Source organism: Podarcis cretensis (genome assembly GCF_951804945.1).
Source record: "Podarcis cretensis genome assembly, chromosome: 6".
NCBI lineage: Eukaryota > Metazoa > Chordata > Lepidosauria > Squamata > Lacertidae > Podarcis > Podarcis cretensis.
This window is the reverse complement of record NC_137175.1, coordinates 64790155-64803253: the sequence shown is the minus strand read 5'-3', so window position 1 is coordinate 64803253 and position 13099 is coordinate 64790155. Positions and strand designations below refer to the sequence as shown.

The following is a 13099-nucleotide window of genomic DNA, read 5'->3' as shown; positions in this document are numbered from 1 at the left end:
AACCATCTGACTTTTAGAAGACATCTGAAGGCAGCCCTGTTTAGGGAAGTTTTTGATGTTTTATCTCTTCTTCTTCTTCTTCTTCTTCTTCTTCTTCTTCTTCCTGTATTATTATTATTATTCTGTTGGTAGCCACCCAGATGGGCAGGGTGTAAATAATAAATTATTATTATTCCTGCTACATATTTGCAAATCATTCTGTTGTCTCCTAATTTTATTTTTAGGATCAGAGTGAACGAAACCATTTCTCCGCTTACTGGAAACAAGTTGGACCAATAGCTGTGGGCGCCTTCTGCCTCTTTGTTTTTGACATGTGTGAGAGGTAACTGGAGACTTTTTATTTTTAAGAGGGTTCACATAATCTTAATGTGTTTGGTTTTAGTTTTTTTTTAGTTCTAAAAAGCGGCTTATGATAATAAGAAAATTATTAATGCCAGAACACTGTTCCAGCTGTAAATGTTCTTTGAATTTTTCCAATATATAGAGTCAAGCTTTGCTTGCATGAAACCAACAGAGCACTGCTCTGCCTCTGGTCCTTCCAGATCTCAAGGGGAATTGCTGCCTTATTGTATACTTTGCCGTGTGTAATTTAATCTTCTTGTTCCTTTCAATTTCCAGAGGGGTACAATTAAAAAATCCGTTCTACAGTATCTGGACCACAGATGTTGGCACTGAACTGGCTGTATCCTTTCGCTGTTCGCATCAACAAAAGCTGTGTGTTTTGCTTGTCGTAGGGTATTGGGAAAGGGGCTGCATTTTCTTCAGGGACTTTCTGAACATACTGAAAAACCTGTTGACATGGCCAAACTGATAGGAACTTTTCACATAGATATTATGGACCACCTCTGGTATCCTTTGAATGTATTTCATGAATTTGACAATTGATTTGATGATGATTCTCCTGCAGAGGCTCCTTTCTGTGGGGATGTTACTAGAACAAGAAACAAGCATGTTGTTGGTTGTCTACCCAGGTAGCTAGTTGGAGGACACAAAAGTGACTAGACTTATCAAGCTACAAGGGCGATGATAAAAGTTGAATGGCTTTGCTGTGCTTTTAAGCTTGCAGACTGAATCAGGAACAGGTAAACTTCAGGCTTGTGGAATCCACTTGCTTTTGGGGTGGGCGTACAGTGGTACCTCGGGTTAAGAACTTAATTCGTTCTGGAGGTCCATTCTTAAACTGAAACTGTTCTTAACCTGAGGTACCACTTTAGCTAATGGAGCCTCCCACTGCCACTGCACCACCGGAGCATGATTTCTGTTCTCATCCTGAAGCAAAGTTCTTAACCCAAGGTACTATTTCTGGGTTAGCGGAGTCTGTAACCTGAAGCTTATGTAACCTGAAGCTTATGTAACCCGAGGTACCACGGTATTCTTGTTTGGGTTATTTTTGCTTGAACCTTAAGGTTTGCCAACCATACCTGCTCAAGAGAGCAGACATACACTGAGAGTTAAGAGCCAGGTCACATTCTCAGCCCAGCAATCTTGTTTCTAGCACAACAAGGTGGCGCTGGGGTCTAAACTGCTGAGCCTCTTGGGCTTGCTGATCAGAAGGTTGGCAGTTCCAATCTGCGGGACAGGGTCAGCTCCCATTGCTCTGTCCCGGCTTCTGCCACCTAGCAGTTCGAAAGCATACTAGTGCAAGTAGATAAATAGGTACCACTACTGTGGGAAGGTAAAGGACATTTCCATGTGCTCTGGCTTCTGTCAGTGCCCCGTTGTGCCAGAAGCAGTTTAGCCATGCTGGCCACATGAACCGGAAAGCTGAGCACCACAACCCATAGTTGCCTTTGACTAGACTTAACTGTCTAGGGGTCATTTACCTTTACCTATGGTAGCACAACAGCAGAAATCCACTCCCTACCTACCTCCCATGGTTTTCCCTACCATGCCTTTTGTTTCTGCAGCCGAACTTTTTGTGCAGCAGGCTTGTTGTTATTAAGCAATTGGGAGTTGGAGCCAATCTGCTGGAAATTTCTCAGAGTTCTTCTGGATCTCCTTTAGTCCTCATGCTGCTTGTCTTTGTGTACCTCCCCTCCTGTTTTTATATTTTTAAATATTTTGTTTTTCTGGCATGCCTGTGAACCTAAAAACATTTCTGCTGAGCTTGCTCATTTTTGGAAACCGCATGCCTGGGCCAGAAGCACTTTCAAACGGTCGCTAAATTCTTACTAGGCTAATGTTCTGCTCTGGCTACCTTGCACCCCTCCTTGCAACAGGCCTTTCCTTAAGATTGCAAGGTGGCTGCTGCTTCTGAGCATCTTCTCTGTGTTCCAGCAGACTAGAGCTGACAATTCCAGCTGAGGTTGTTTTAGCCTCCTGACATTTTCAATATTTTATCCCACATTAATGCCTTGTCAAGAGCCAAGGGGAACAATAACAGCAGATCAGGTCTGGGACTTCCTGTATGCTCTGCCTCATTTTTACACGCTTAGTAAATGGAGCACGCCCCCCCCCCCCCAGTTATCCTTAAGAACAGAGCCATGTTGTGTTAACTTCACAAAGCCAACTGAATTGCCCATTGTTGCTGTGCTGGTCCAGGGGCGAGGTCCAGGACCTGAGTCGAGGGTCGGCAGACAGTCCTCCACGGGCGAAGCGAGGTCCACAGCGAGGAGCCAGGCAAGGACAGGAACTCTGGGGGAACCGGACTGGGTGCTGGCTGAAACAGCTCTTCAACGACGTTGCTCCCGCAACCTGGGACCGGGCTGACTGGCCTTTATCTTCTCTAAGGCCAGACCCACCTCTCCTGGCCTTAAGGCGAGCACTCCTCCTGGGAGAAACCAGTTCCCTTCGCCTGTCTGCCCTGAGCCTCTGCAGCTCAGGAGAGGCTGAAGGGTTACTGGGCCCAGGGGGAGACTCACCAGTAGGCACTGAGTCCTCAACCACCTCGGGAGCCAGAGTGGATTCACCTGGTTCCTACTCCTGAGGATCCGGCACAGGTGCAGGCGCTTCAGAATCAAGGCCCTGCCCCAGTTCAGCTGGCCCTGGAGGCGGGGACTCCGGTTCAGCCTCTGAATCGGATTCCCAGGCCATCACAGTTGCTGTCTCCGCCTCGTGTGTATGTCAAGTAACTTAACTTTACTGCTCAGATGGCATTTATTATCGTTGCCGGAATATGCCTCTGCCTCTACTTCTTGTTCCTGTGTTTCATGGTGTTTCAAGTGTTCAGAAATATCAGCGGCAAGCAATCCAGCCTCCCAGCAATGAGCAAAGTGCGCAGGCTTCACTATGAGGTAAGGAGCCTGAGCAGTAATGTCTTCTTTTTAAAAGGCCACTTTGCATCAATATTCTGATCAGGTTACTAGTGAATTGTAACCAAAGAGCAGAGCTTGTTTGGCCACTAACAAGGGGAGAAGATACAGGATGGTTTTAACAGTGCCAAGTCTGGACTTGGGGCATTACTGAAGGCATTCTCCCCATCCCCCCCCCCAAAACCACCTGATTACATAGAAACTAGAATCCTGGGATTCCGCAAAGCAGAATTTCACAAAGAGAAGAGTTGCAGTGGCGAATAAGCTTTCCCAGTGAGTGATTTCCATTGTGCTGCAGCCGCTGCTCAAGCAATTGTCCCGGGAGCCCCTTCCCCTTCCTTCATTCCTTGGCCATGTTTTTCAAGCTTTGCATTGGTAGCGGCTGGTAGGGCAGTGTGGGAGCTCAGTGTGATGCCTTCCCAATGTGGGTGTGTCGCTGCCCGTTGTAGAGCAGGGAGGCAGCAGGTAGCACAGTGCAGACACAGCAGAACCATTTGGCTGCTCCCCTCTAGCTCACCTGCCCTTCTTTATTGGTAATGGGCAGCAGCAGAGCATTGGGAAGCCACACCGCCCTGCCCTGTGCTGGGTGAAAGGTCCAGCACTTGCCGTGGTCATCTTATATCCCTCTCTTCTTACCTCCCATCGAGATGCTGCCAGGCAGCAAGGGTTGAACATTCTGTATGTTGAATGCTCACCAAGCCAAAGCTTTAAGGGTGGTGAGCAAAACAAAGGCTTATCCCATCAGAAGAGATCAAGATATTGACAGCAAAGTTCTTTTGAGACTAAAGGTGCTGACCTGACTGTCTCACTCTTGCTTGCTTTCCCAGTAATCTTTGAAATATTTGAAGCTACATTCCCCCTAACCACACACTTGTTACGTTTCTGTGTCTCCCTAGGGGCTGATTTTCAGATTCAAGTTCTTGATGCTAATCACATTAGCTTGTGCAGCCATGACCATAATATTTTTCATTGTCAGTCAGGTGAGTATCCTAAAAATGACTTTCCACAGAGGTGTTTCCCCCCCCCCCAATTTTTTCTACGTGGTGGTTGGGCTGTGGCCTTTTAAAACCCGCTGGAGAAACTTTATGGTGCTTTTGGGTAAGGGCTTTCATCTGGTCCTTCACTAATTACCTGTTGGAATCAACAAATAACCTTTGCATTCAGGATTGGGGTCGCTTATTCTTCCGAGACAAGACTGATTTGGAGCTTTAACCATGTAGCGGAGATGTTGGAGAGCATGGGCGAATGGGGCCCAGACGTGTTCCCCTACGAAACATTTACCCACACTGCATCGCTTCCAGGGGCAGCACAACGCATTGTGCCACCTGAAATGGGGCCCCTACATCTCCTCCTGCCCCCAGCTGGCAAAACGGGGGGTACTCCACTCTTCTCCACCTGCTTGCTTGCTGCTGACAAAGCACAGATGCTCCCTTACTAAGAAACGGCTCCTTCTTCCAAGTGACACACTGCAGCCAATGTCACCTGGAAAGTTCCAGTGCCTCTGCTGCTTTGCTGCAGTGGCGATAAATTACAGTTTGAAACGCCGTTAAGGGAATTTTAAACTGTAACATGCCATTGGCTGTGCTGCAGATGACGTCACCTGCCGTTTGTTAAGGGTGCTGAAAGTTGTTTGAAGACCTTTCCTTTTCCCTTCACACAGCTACAATTCCCATAATTCCCTGGGAAGAAGGATTGACCGTCAGCAAAAATTTTCAGCAGGAGGCCAGTCCACTGTCCCTCAGACCTTGCAGGGGGCGGGGCGGTAGACTATATTTTGAAAATAAAAATAAAAATGAACAAATTCCTATGCCCTACAAATGCATTTTAAATAAAAGGACACATTCTACTCATGTAAAAACAGGTTGATTCCCGGACCGTCCATGGGCCGGATTTAGAAGGCGATTGGGCCAGATCCAGCCTCCGGACCTTAGTTTGCCTACCCATGGTTAAGACACTCTTAAGAAGTGTAGTTCTGTGAGGGGGATAGAAGTCTCCTAACAACTAACTATCATGTGAGTGTGGTTGTAGTGTGTAGCCAGCTCTGCAGGTGTCAAATGGTGCATACAATTCCACCGCCTGAGCCACGTGGCCCATCGTGGTTCAAGATAGGATTGGCCCTGTTTCCTTTTCTTCTAGTCATTGTATGTAGAGAAAGCAAACCAGTAAGGTTACGCCTAGAAATGAGGACTCTGGAAAAGGAATGGGAGTTGCGATTTCCAACATGGAAAGGGCCGTTTCTCTTAAGGATATGGTTGGGATTCAGTTGTTTTTCCTGCTTGCTCTGTTCCTCACTTGGTTTTACCTTCTCTTTCTCCTGGGTAGGTGACTGAAGGCAGCTGGAAATGGGGTGACTACACCGTCCAAGTGAACAGTGCCTTTTTCACAGGGATCTACGGGATGTGGAATCTTTACGTCTTTGCTCTGATGTTCTTGTATGCTCCCTCACACAAAAACTACGTCGAAGAGCAATCAAACGGTGGGCTGATGCAGCAGTGGCTTGGGTTGAAGTCACCTCAGTATTTATTTTTTTTAGAAGACGGGGGCTTCTGTGTTTTAAGTCTGGGTATCCTCTCATTGGTAGCCTAGTTGTATTGGTAGCATGGAGTTGTGACTGCTAATGACTGTTCCTATGTTGAGGGTAGCCGAGGAAAACCTATATTGCGGTTTTGGGGATCATTCTGCCTCCTGTTCTAATCATGAAGGGTTTCCCATAGGCATTGGGTGAGAACAGGATGCTAGACTTAGATGAGCCACTGACCTGATAAAGCAGGCTCTCTCCTATGTTTCTTTGAGTGTAAGGTGTGTGGAAGTTGTTTTGTAATTGCTGGTCGATCTCCGGGTGATGGGCAGTGTTGCCACCAAGGCAGTGGCAAAAAGGCTTTTCTCTCCCTTGTCCCACCCCTTCTAAAGGAGGCTGCTGAGATGGTGGGGGGAAACCAGGAGTTGATTTTTTGGTAACAGAACTGTTAAGCCCCTGTACAGAAAACAAAATCCCGAGCTGAGCATGTATTCAGACAGAAATCCACTTTTCCTTTAGTGACATGTAGGCCTGTCCTAAAAAGTTAATTGCCAGAAGCATTCAGGGCTACAAGCCATGATTAAGTCCATGCTGGTTTGGTATTTGAGGTATATTATTTCTCAACTCGCTCTATTTCACCTCAAAGTTTTAGTTAAAATAGTAGAACCCTTTAACCTAAAGTCTGCCTGTGCCCAGTTGTGGCTAGATCATTGTGACCCAGAAATGGCATGTTGAATCACCTCTTTTGGCTTGTACTGATCGTGTGGACTGATCAGTTTAAGGATGTGTTCTTATGTACCAAATCCTGCCTCAGACAGAACTCTCAAAGGCAATTCCTGAATTAAATCTCTGCTTTAAAGTTTGATGCAGACTTTTAAAAAGGTGTTCCCTTACTGCCAGCTTTTCAAAAAGAATATTCTCTTCCAAAGGCCTCATGGAGGCCTGGTCCGTGACTGTCCTCATGCCAAGACTGAGCTTTTGTCTGAAACATGGCTTTATTTTATTTTTTCCAGGAGACCTGGGAGTAAACAGCGGAGAAGAGCTTCAGCTCACTACCACCATAACCCACGTGGATGGACCGACAGAGGTTTACAAACTGGCTCGCAAGGAAGCCCAGGAGTAACCACTAAAGCAGGACTCATCAGGCACAAACTGTGGGTGACACATGGAAAGGGTGATGATCTGTGTCTAAAATCATCCCTAAAGTGCCTGGCACTGACGGGGCATTTTCACGGAACGGTGGCAACCTGGTGGAAATGCTGCTTTGATAGTAGTGTATCTTTCTTTTGACTTTTTCCCCCCACGACACTCTTTAGTTTGTCTTGGTTGTTAACTGCAGAAGGTGGGGTGGGGGATGATTGAGAGTGAGAATTGATGTATGGAAAGGAGAGGTGCCCGTTTCCATGTAGGACCTTTGATTTAATACCTTACTCATTACCCACACACCTGCTGCTCCTTCTGATATAGGGACATGATTGGGAAACAAGTTGGAATACTTTGTGCTTCCCCAAGTCAAGGTTTTTTTATTCCACACTCCCAAAACCTATGTTTAGAACCATTTTTTGTTCTTTATTTATATCACACGTAATGGTTAACATTTACATGCTTTAATAAGCACATTCATGACTTCTTTTCTAGTCTAGTATAAAACTACTTTTTGTAAAGTTTTGGTACAAATAAGGTCATTTCAGCTTTAAGTCGGGCTATTTGTGTGCAAGTGTGGGCGTGCGTGCGTGCTGTGAATACTAACAAGTCTATCTGGTGTAGATATCTTTTTATATGCCCCAAGAATCCCTGTTTACTTGTATGATACATAACCCACGGAGGTGAAAGGGCTGTTCGTGTGCACTGTTTAATTCTTTTGTTCTGTTTCTATTCCTTTTCTTTTTTAAATAAATGCTCCATGTAACTTGGGGAATACTGTAGATCTTTTTTTTTATACTATGAATAAAATATACAAATAATTCTGGCTTTTGCTTCTTTATTTATTTTTTGATAGGGAAACATATAAGCAAATGTTGCTGCTCTGTTTTAAGCTGTCTCCTTAAATCTAACTGTGGAAACGAGTGGAAAAGAGAATGCTGACATCTGCTGGAAATTGGGTGCATTCCAGTGGACCATTGCCCCGGCATAGGTTCAGAACTGTAAACTTAAGTCAGGTAAATGGATGGTGATGAGCGTGTGTGTTTGTGTGTGTGATCTTTCATTGGGCCAAGCAGCATTCCCCTTTTTTGTCTATCGCACAGAGCTGGACTCGCGTTTTCTGGAGAAGAAAGAAGGGGATCCCTTTATCATCAAGGGGTGGGGGGAAGAACAGGAAGTTGCGCAAACTCTGCAGGACGACTTGTGCAAGCAGCCAAGTCTCAACTTTCCCTCCAGCTCTTAGTGATGTAATTCAGTTTAGCCCACACCGTCTCGAAGACAAAGAGAAAGGCTACAACCCAAGCATTATCTTCTGCACAATTGTACGTCTGTAGAGGATAGTCAAATAATAAACAGGGGACAGCCACTACCTCCACACACATCCCCACCCAAGATGAGCCCTCTCCCAGAGGGGAATAGCACATGTGGCTTTGCTCTCCATGTGTTTATGATGTTGTGGAGGATGTATTAAATTTATAGCCTGCCTTGCCTTCAAGAAGCTCAGGGTTTCATGATTCTCTCTCTCTGTGTGTGTTTTCATCCTTGCAGCAACCCTGTGAAGTGGGCTAATTAGAGACTGACTGGCCCAAGCGCGCGTGCGCTCTCTCAATAACACACACACACACACACTCTCTATCTTAATGTCTGAATTCTGGCAAGCAATGCCTGCTGAAATCGCTTCTGCACAGCTCTCCAAGGTTCAGGGGCTGCCCTGTCACATGGAATCAGAAGTCGGCTACTTTGTGCCAAGATCACACCTCATCAGGAAGGCTGTTCTGCTATATCCATGGAGAAACATAACTGCATTTTGTGGTTGCTAGGCAATAACCAAAAGGTATGGGTAAGGATAAGAAGCAAGATGGGGGAAAGTGGCAAGGAACAAGAAGGCTCACACAGCAGAGGTCTGATGGCTTAGATTTTGCTGCACCAGAGCCTAGCAGGGGGCCCTATCCTGAGCACGTAAACGTCCAGGGTTTGCTAGCAGTCTTTCTGAAAACCTGAACATATCCAAATTTTGAATTGTAGGCTGATTATCGTTCTTGCACCGTATCCTTGTGCATTTAAAGCTGGACCATGCTGCTTCGAAGCAGTATCATTGCCTCTAAACAGCCACGACCCCACCCCCCAAATAAATCCTGGGAAGTATAGTTCTGAGTGTTGCTATTCCTACCCCCAAACAACAATTCCCAGACTGGTATAATCACCATTCCCTCTTCCCAAGAAACACTAGGTTTTAGTGCCAGAGCCCAGCCCTGGCACATGTACAGAACATAAGAGCATTTTCAAGCATTTGCAGAGTGCCATTCTCTGAGCACAGCACAGCAGCATTTATCTCCAACATTTCCCTTTATGAGAGGGAAGCTCTACATCTTCCTTCTTCAATAGTCACTGGAAATGTGTGGAGGCAATGAAGCAAGAGTTTGAGGACTGCTGCTCCTTTTCACTATTCTGCAGTAACGGCATATATTTCCAAGAGGCATCATCTCCCCCCAGATTTGCAGAGTGCAAAATACGCAGTTATGTTTGGGGTATTCTGAAGCACCTGCCTACTTTACCCAGTTTCCAACCCATCCTCCAGCTAAATCCCTATGTCTAAATGAGTTTGTTCCCCCCCCCCCCAGGAAAAAAGACTCCTGGAAATCAAACCAAATAGATGCGTCTCTGTTCCAAAGAACTTTATGTCTTCTAGCTGCCTATCTTGATTTGGGAAATCTGATTAAAAAATTAGTGACTCATCCTGCATGTCGAAGCTGTTTGCTGCCATCTGCTGGCAGCAGGGTAATGTAACCTGGGATTTAAAATGAAACCAACACAAAAGGGAGTTTTATATTGTCAGGTAAAAATACCTTATTGCATACCGTCAAACATTTCTCTGATGATAATAGGGACGCCCCATTCCATAATGATAACTTTACTATTTATACCCCACACATCTTGCTGGGTTATCCCAGCCACCCTGGGCAGCTTCCAGCATATATAAAAGCAAAATAAAGCGTTAAGACGTTAAAAAACCCAAAAACCTTCCCTATACAGGATTGCATTCAGACGGCTCGGGGGGTTGGATAACTCCATACCCTCCAACATTTCTGCAATGAAAATAGGGGCATCCTAAGGAAAAGTAGGACATTCTGGGATCAAATCAGAAATCGGGATGGCGTCCCTAAACCAGGGACCTCCCTGGAAAATAGAGACACTTGGAAGGGTCTGTTATTGTGATGGTTGGGTTTAGAAAGTTTAAGGGCCACTTCTATAGTGCAGGAAGAACATGTGGTTTAATTTGGAGTGTAAATGTGGAACTCCCTCCAAATGTGGATCCTTGGGTAGTCCCTGCATACAACTGTTGAGCTGGGGAAATGGAAGAGGGAAGGACATAGCCTGTTTCGGTTTCCGGTTGTTTTTGTGAACGTAAGAGTCCTGCTGGATCAGACGAAAGGTCCAGCATCTTGCTGCCCACTCTTGCCCAACCAGTGGCCTTCAAGGAGTCCACAAGCAGGGCTTGGAAGCAATAGCTGCCTTCCACTGTTCCTCCTCTTTTGGCCTCAAAATGTGAGCCTGTTACTAGTTTAAGCCAATTCATTTATTTCTTTTTGTATTGATTTGCATTTGTATCCCATGCGTGAACTCAATTTTAGAAGAGCTACAGGAAGAAAACAAACAGAACCTGGAGCTCCCATGCAGCCATAATGTACTAGTAGCCGTCTGTGGATCAATTTGTTATCCAGCTTGAGAACCTATCGTCACTTCTCTTATGGCAGTGAGTTCCACCAGTTCATTGGGGGTTAGGCTACATGACCCTTGAGGGTCCGTCCCAACTCCATGGTTTTATGAGTGGTCACAATATTATTATTATTATTATTATTATTAATAGAATTTATATACCGCCCTATACCTGGGGATCTCAGGGTGGTTCACAGAATAAAATCAAGATATAAAATCACAAAATATATAAAATAAAAACAACAACCCAATAAAAAAACCCAAAAAACCCCACATTTTAAAAGGGTGTTGGATGTCAATAAGATCAACCAAAGGCCTGGTTAAAAAGGAACGTTTTTGCCTGGTGCCTAAAGGTGTATAATGAAGGTGCTAGGTGAACTTCCCTGAGGAGAGCATTCCACAGATGGGGAGCCACTGCAGAGAAGGCCCGTTCTCATGTTACCACCTTCCAGACCTCTCGAGGAGGAGGCACACGAAGGAGGGCCCCAGAAGATGATCTCAGGGTCTGGGTAAGTTCATATGGAAAGAGGCGGTCCTTGAGGTATCGCGATCCTGAGCTGCATATTGCATTATGTGTATCAGCGCAACAGCTCTAAAGTAGCTTGAGCTAAAGGTTACTGAGTTCCCACAACACGGAGCAGAGATTCAAACTAGTTGGCGTCCCCTGCTCAAAAACCACCACTATCCACTGCATCACCTTGGATTCCCAGCTATGCTGCATGTCATTTCCTTTCCAGAAATCATTCTTTTTAAAACTGTTCGTTCATTAGAAAGGCCTCTTGCCTGGCAGAAGTGCTTTGGGCTTTTTTTGTTGTTGCAGCTGCAAAACCTCTGAGTGCTCTCCACATTTTCCATCGATGGGACTTAATGTGCCCACATTAGTGTCAAGGGGCGGTATTATTGCTACTGAGCCCAAGGGATAGGAAGTGTTATGAAGCCAAATGAATATTTTAAAACCATTTTACACAACCCCCCCACACACAATTATAAAAGAGGCCACCTCTAGCTAAGCACCATCAGCCCCTGCAAGGCTTTTGGGCATAGAAGCCAGCCTTCTGAGTAATTATTTGATGCCCTGATTCAGAAACCTTTGTTGGAATCAGAAATATTTTAACAGAGTAGACCATCTAGTGGCGAGATGGGAGAATGATGGGTACAGCTGCCTGATGTGTGCTTGTTTTCTTCTCAGCATCTTATGGCGGAGTTGCCAGGTTACATACTGAGTCCACAAGTTTGAATCCCTTAGTTAAGTCTCTGCATGCCTAGTCAGAGGTATTCAGTGGAACTGACTCCTGGGAAGTGGGCAGAAGATTGCAGCCTCAGTAGCCATAAAATGGCCTGTCCTTTAGAAAAACAAAAAAACTGCTTTCTCCAAGGAGTTGTATTGTTTGCATCAATCGGAGAAGGGCAGGGAACGGATGAAGGAAGTTGGTGAACTTGCAGCTGCTGCAGGTCCAGCTTCTCTGGGAGATGAAGATACGCAGTGTCAGTCTCCAGGATGCAACCTAGCAACCTGAGCTAAAAAGGAAGGAAGCAATAGGTGCGCAAAGTATATTGTGAAACCCAACGCACTTGGAGTTAAAAATACACTCTCCAGCAGAGAAAATTTCATTCACAGAAAGCTTCCATCAGAAAATGTGGCTGCAGAACCCCTGCAATGAATTTTGAATTAATCTTGATTCTGTGGTTCTAGATGCTCTGCGTTGCTAAGGGTTTAATAAAATAAATACAAGGGTATCCTATGAAGGATGACACTGCAACTTGACTAAGAACCAGAGTTGGAAGGGAACCCGAGAGTCATCTAGTCCAACCCACAGAAGTCACTGGATGGGCTTGAACCACCAGTCTTACAGTTAACAGCCAGACACACGGGCCCATTGTGCTGCAAAATTGAAGTGGATTAGTTCTCTCAGAGGGAGGCAAGTTGTGGCTTACCCAGCCTTCACTTACAAAATGGTCACAGTGAATCGGTGATGTCACTGGAGCTTATATGCTTTGGATGGGAAAAGGGGAGAAAGCCGATGGTCATCTTCCTCTAATTACAAATACAGCGATGCAGAATTGTGTGGGGAGACAAAACAGCGAGCCAGTGGCTCTGCGTTTGAGGCACACGTGTGCTCACCAAAAACAGGTAGAATTCGCCTGCAGCAGCCTTCTGCCAGTAAGTGGAAACAATCTCTGTTCAAAGGGCAGGCGAGAGAGGCTTTCAGTCACCATGGTTATGTACTCCCGCTCTCTGGGGAGAAAGCCAGCGGGTGCATTAATCAGCATTGATCGTGACCAGACTCACAGAGCCCACACGCTCCTTGAGCCGGCAGATCGCAGGTGCTTTTGATCATGGTCCAGAGAAGAGCAGGAAAGGAGCTGAGAATACAGGCCCCTTCAACCCACAGGCAGGCACTGGCATTTGTCTAACCCCAACAGAGCAGCGGGGGAACCTGTGGCTGTCCAGTTGTTTGGGGACTACAAC

General features: G+C 45.7%; 1 protein-coding gene across 1 annotated transcript in view; it reads left to right on the top strand.

The window, feature by feature from the left end:
- The window catches only part of WLS (Wnt ligand secretion mediator), a 39673-nt gene extending 31940 nt beyond the window's left edge, over positions 1-7733 (top strand). Inside the window, exons 7-12 of the mRNA XM_079982041.1 lie at positions 225-322; positions 619-682; positions 3090-3233; positions 4148-4231; positions 5574-5727; positions 6783-7733. Coding sequence (XP_079838167.1) covers positions 225-322; positions 619-682; positions 3090-3233; positions 4148-4231; positions 5574-5727; positions 6783-6892 — 654 coding nt within the window. The 3' untranslated portion in view covers positions 6893-7733. The remainder of the gene's footprint in view (positions 1-224; positions 323-618; positions 683-3089; positions 3234-4147; positions 4232-5573; positions 5728-6782) is intronic.
- Positions 7734-13099: the final 5366 nt, after the last annotated feature.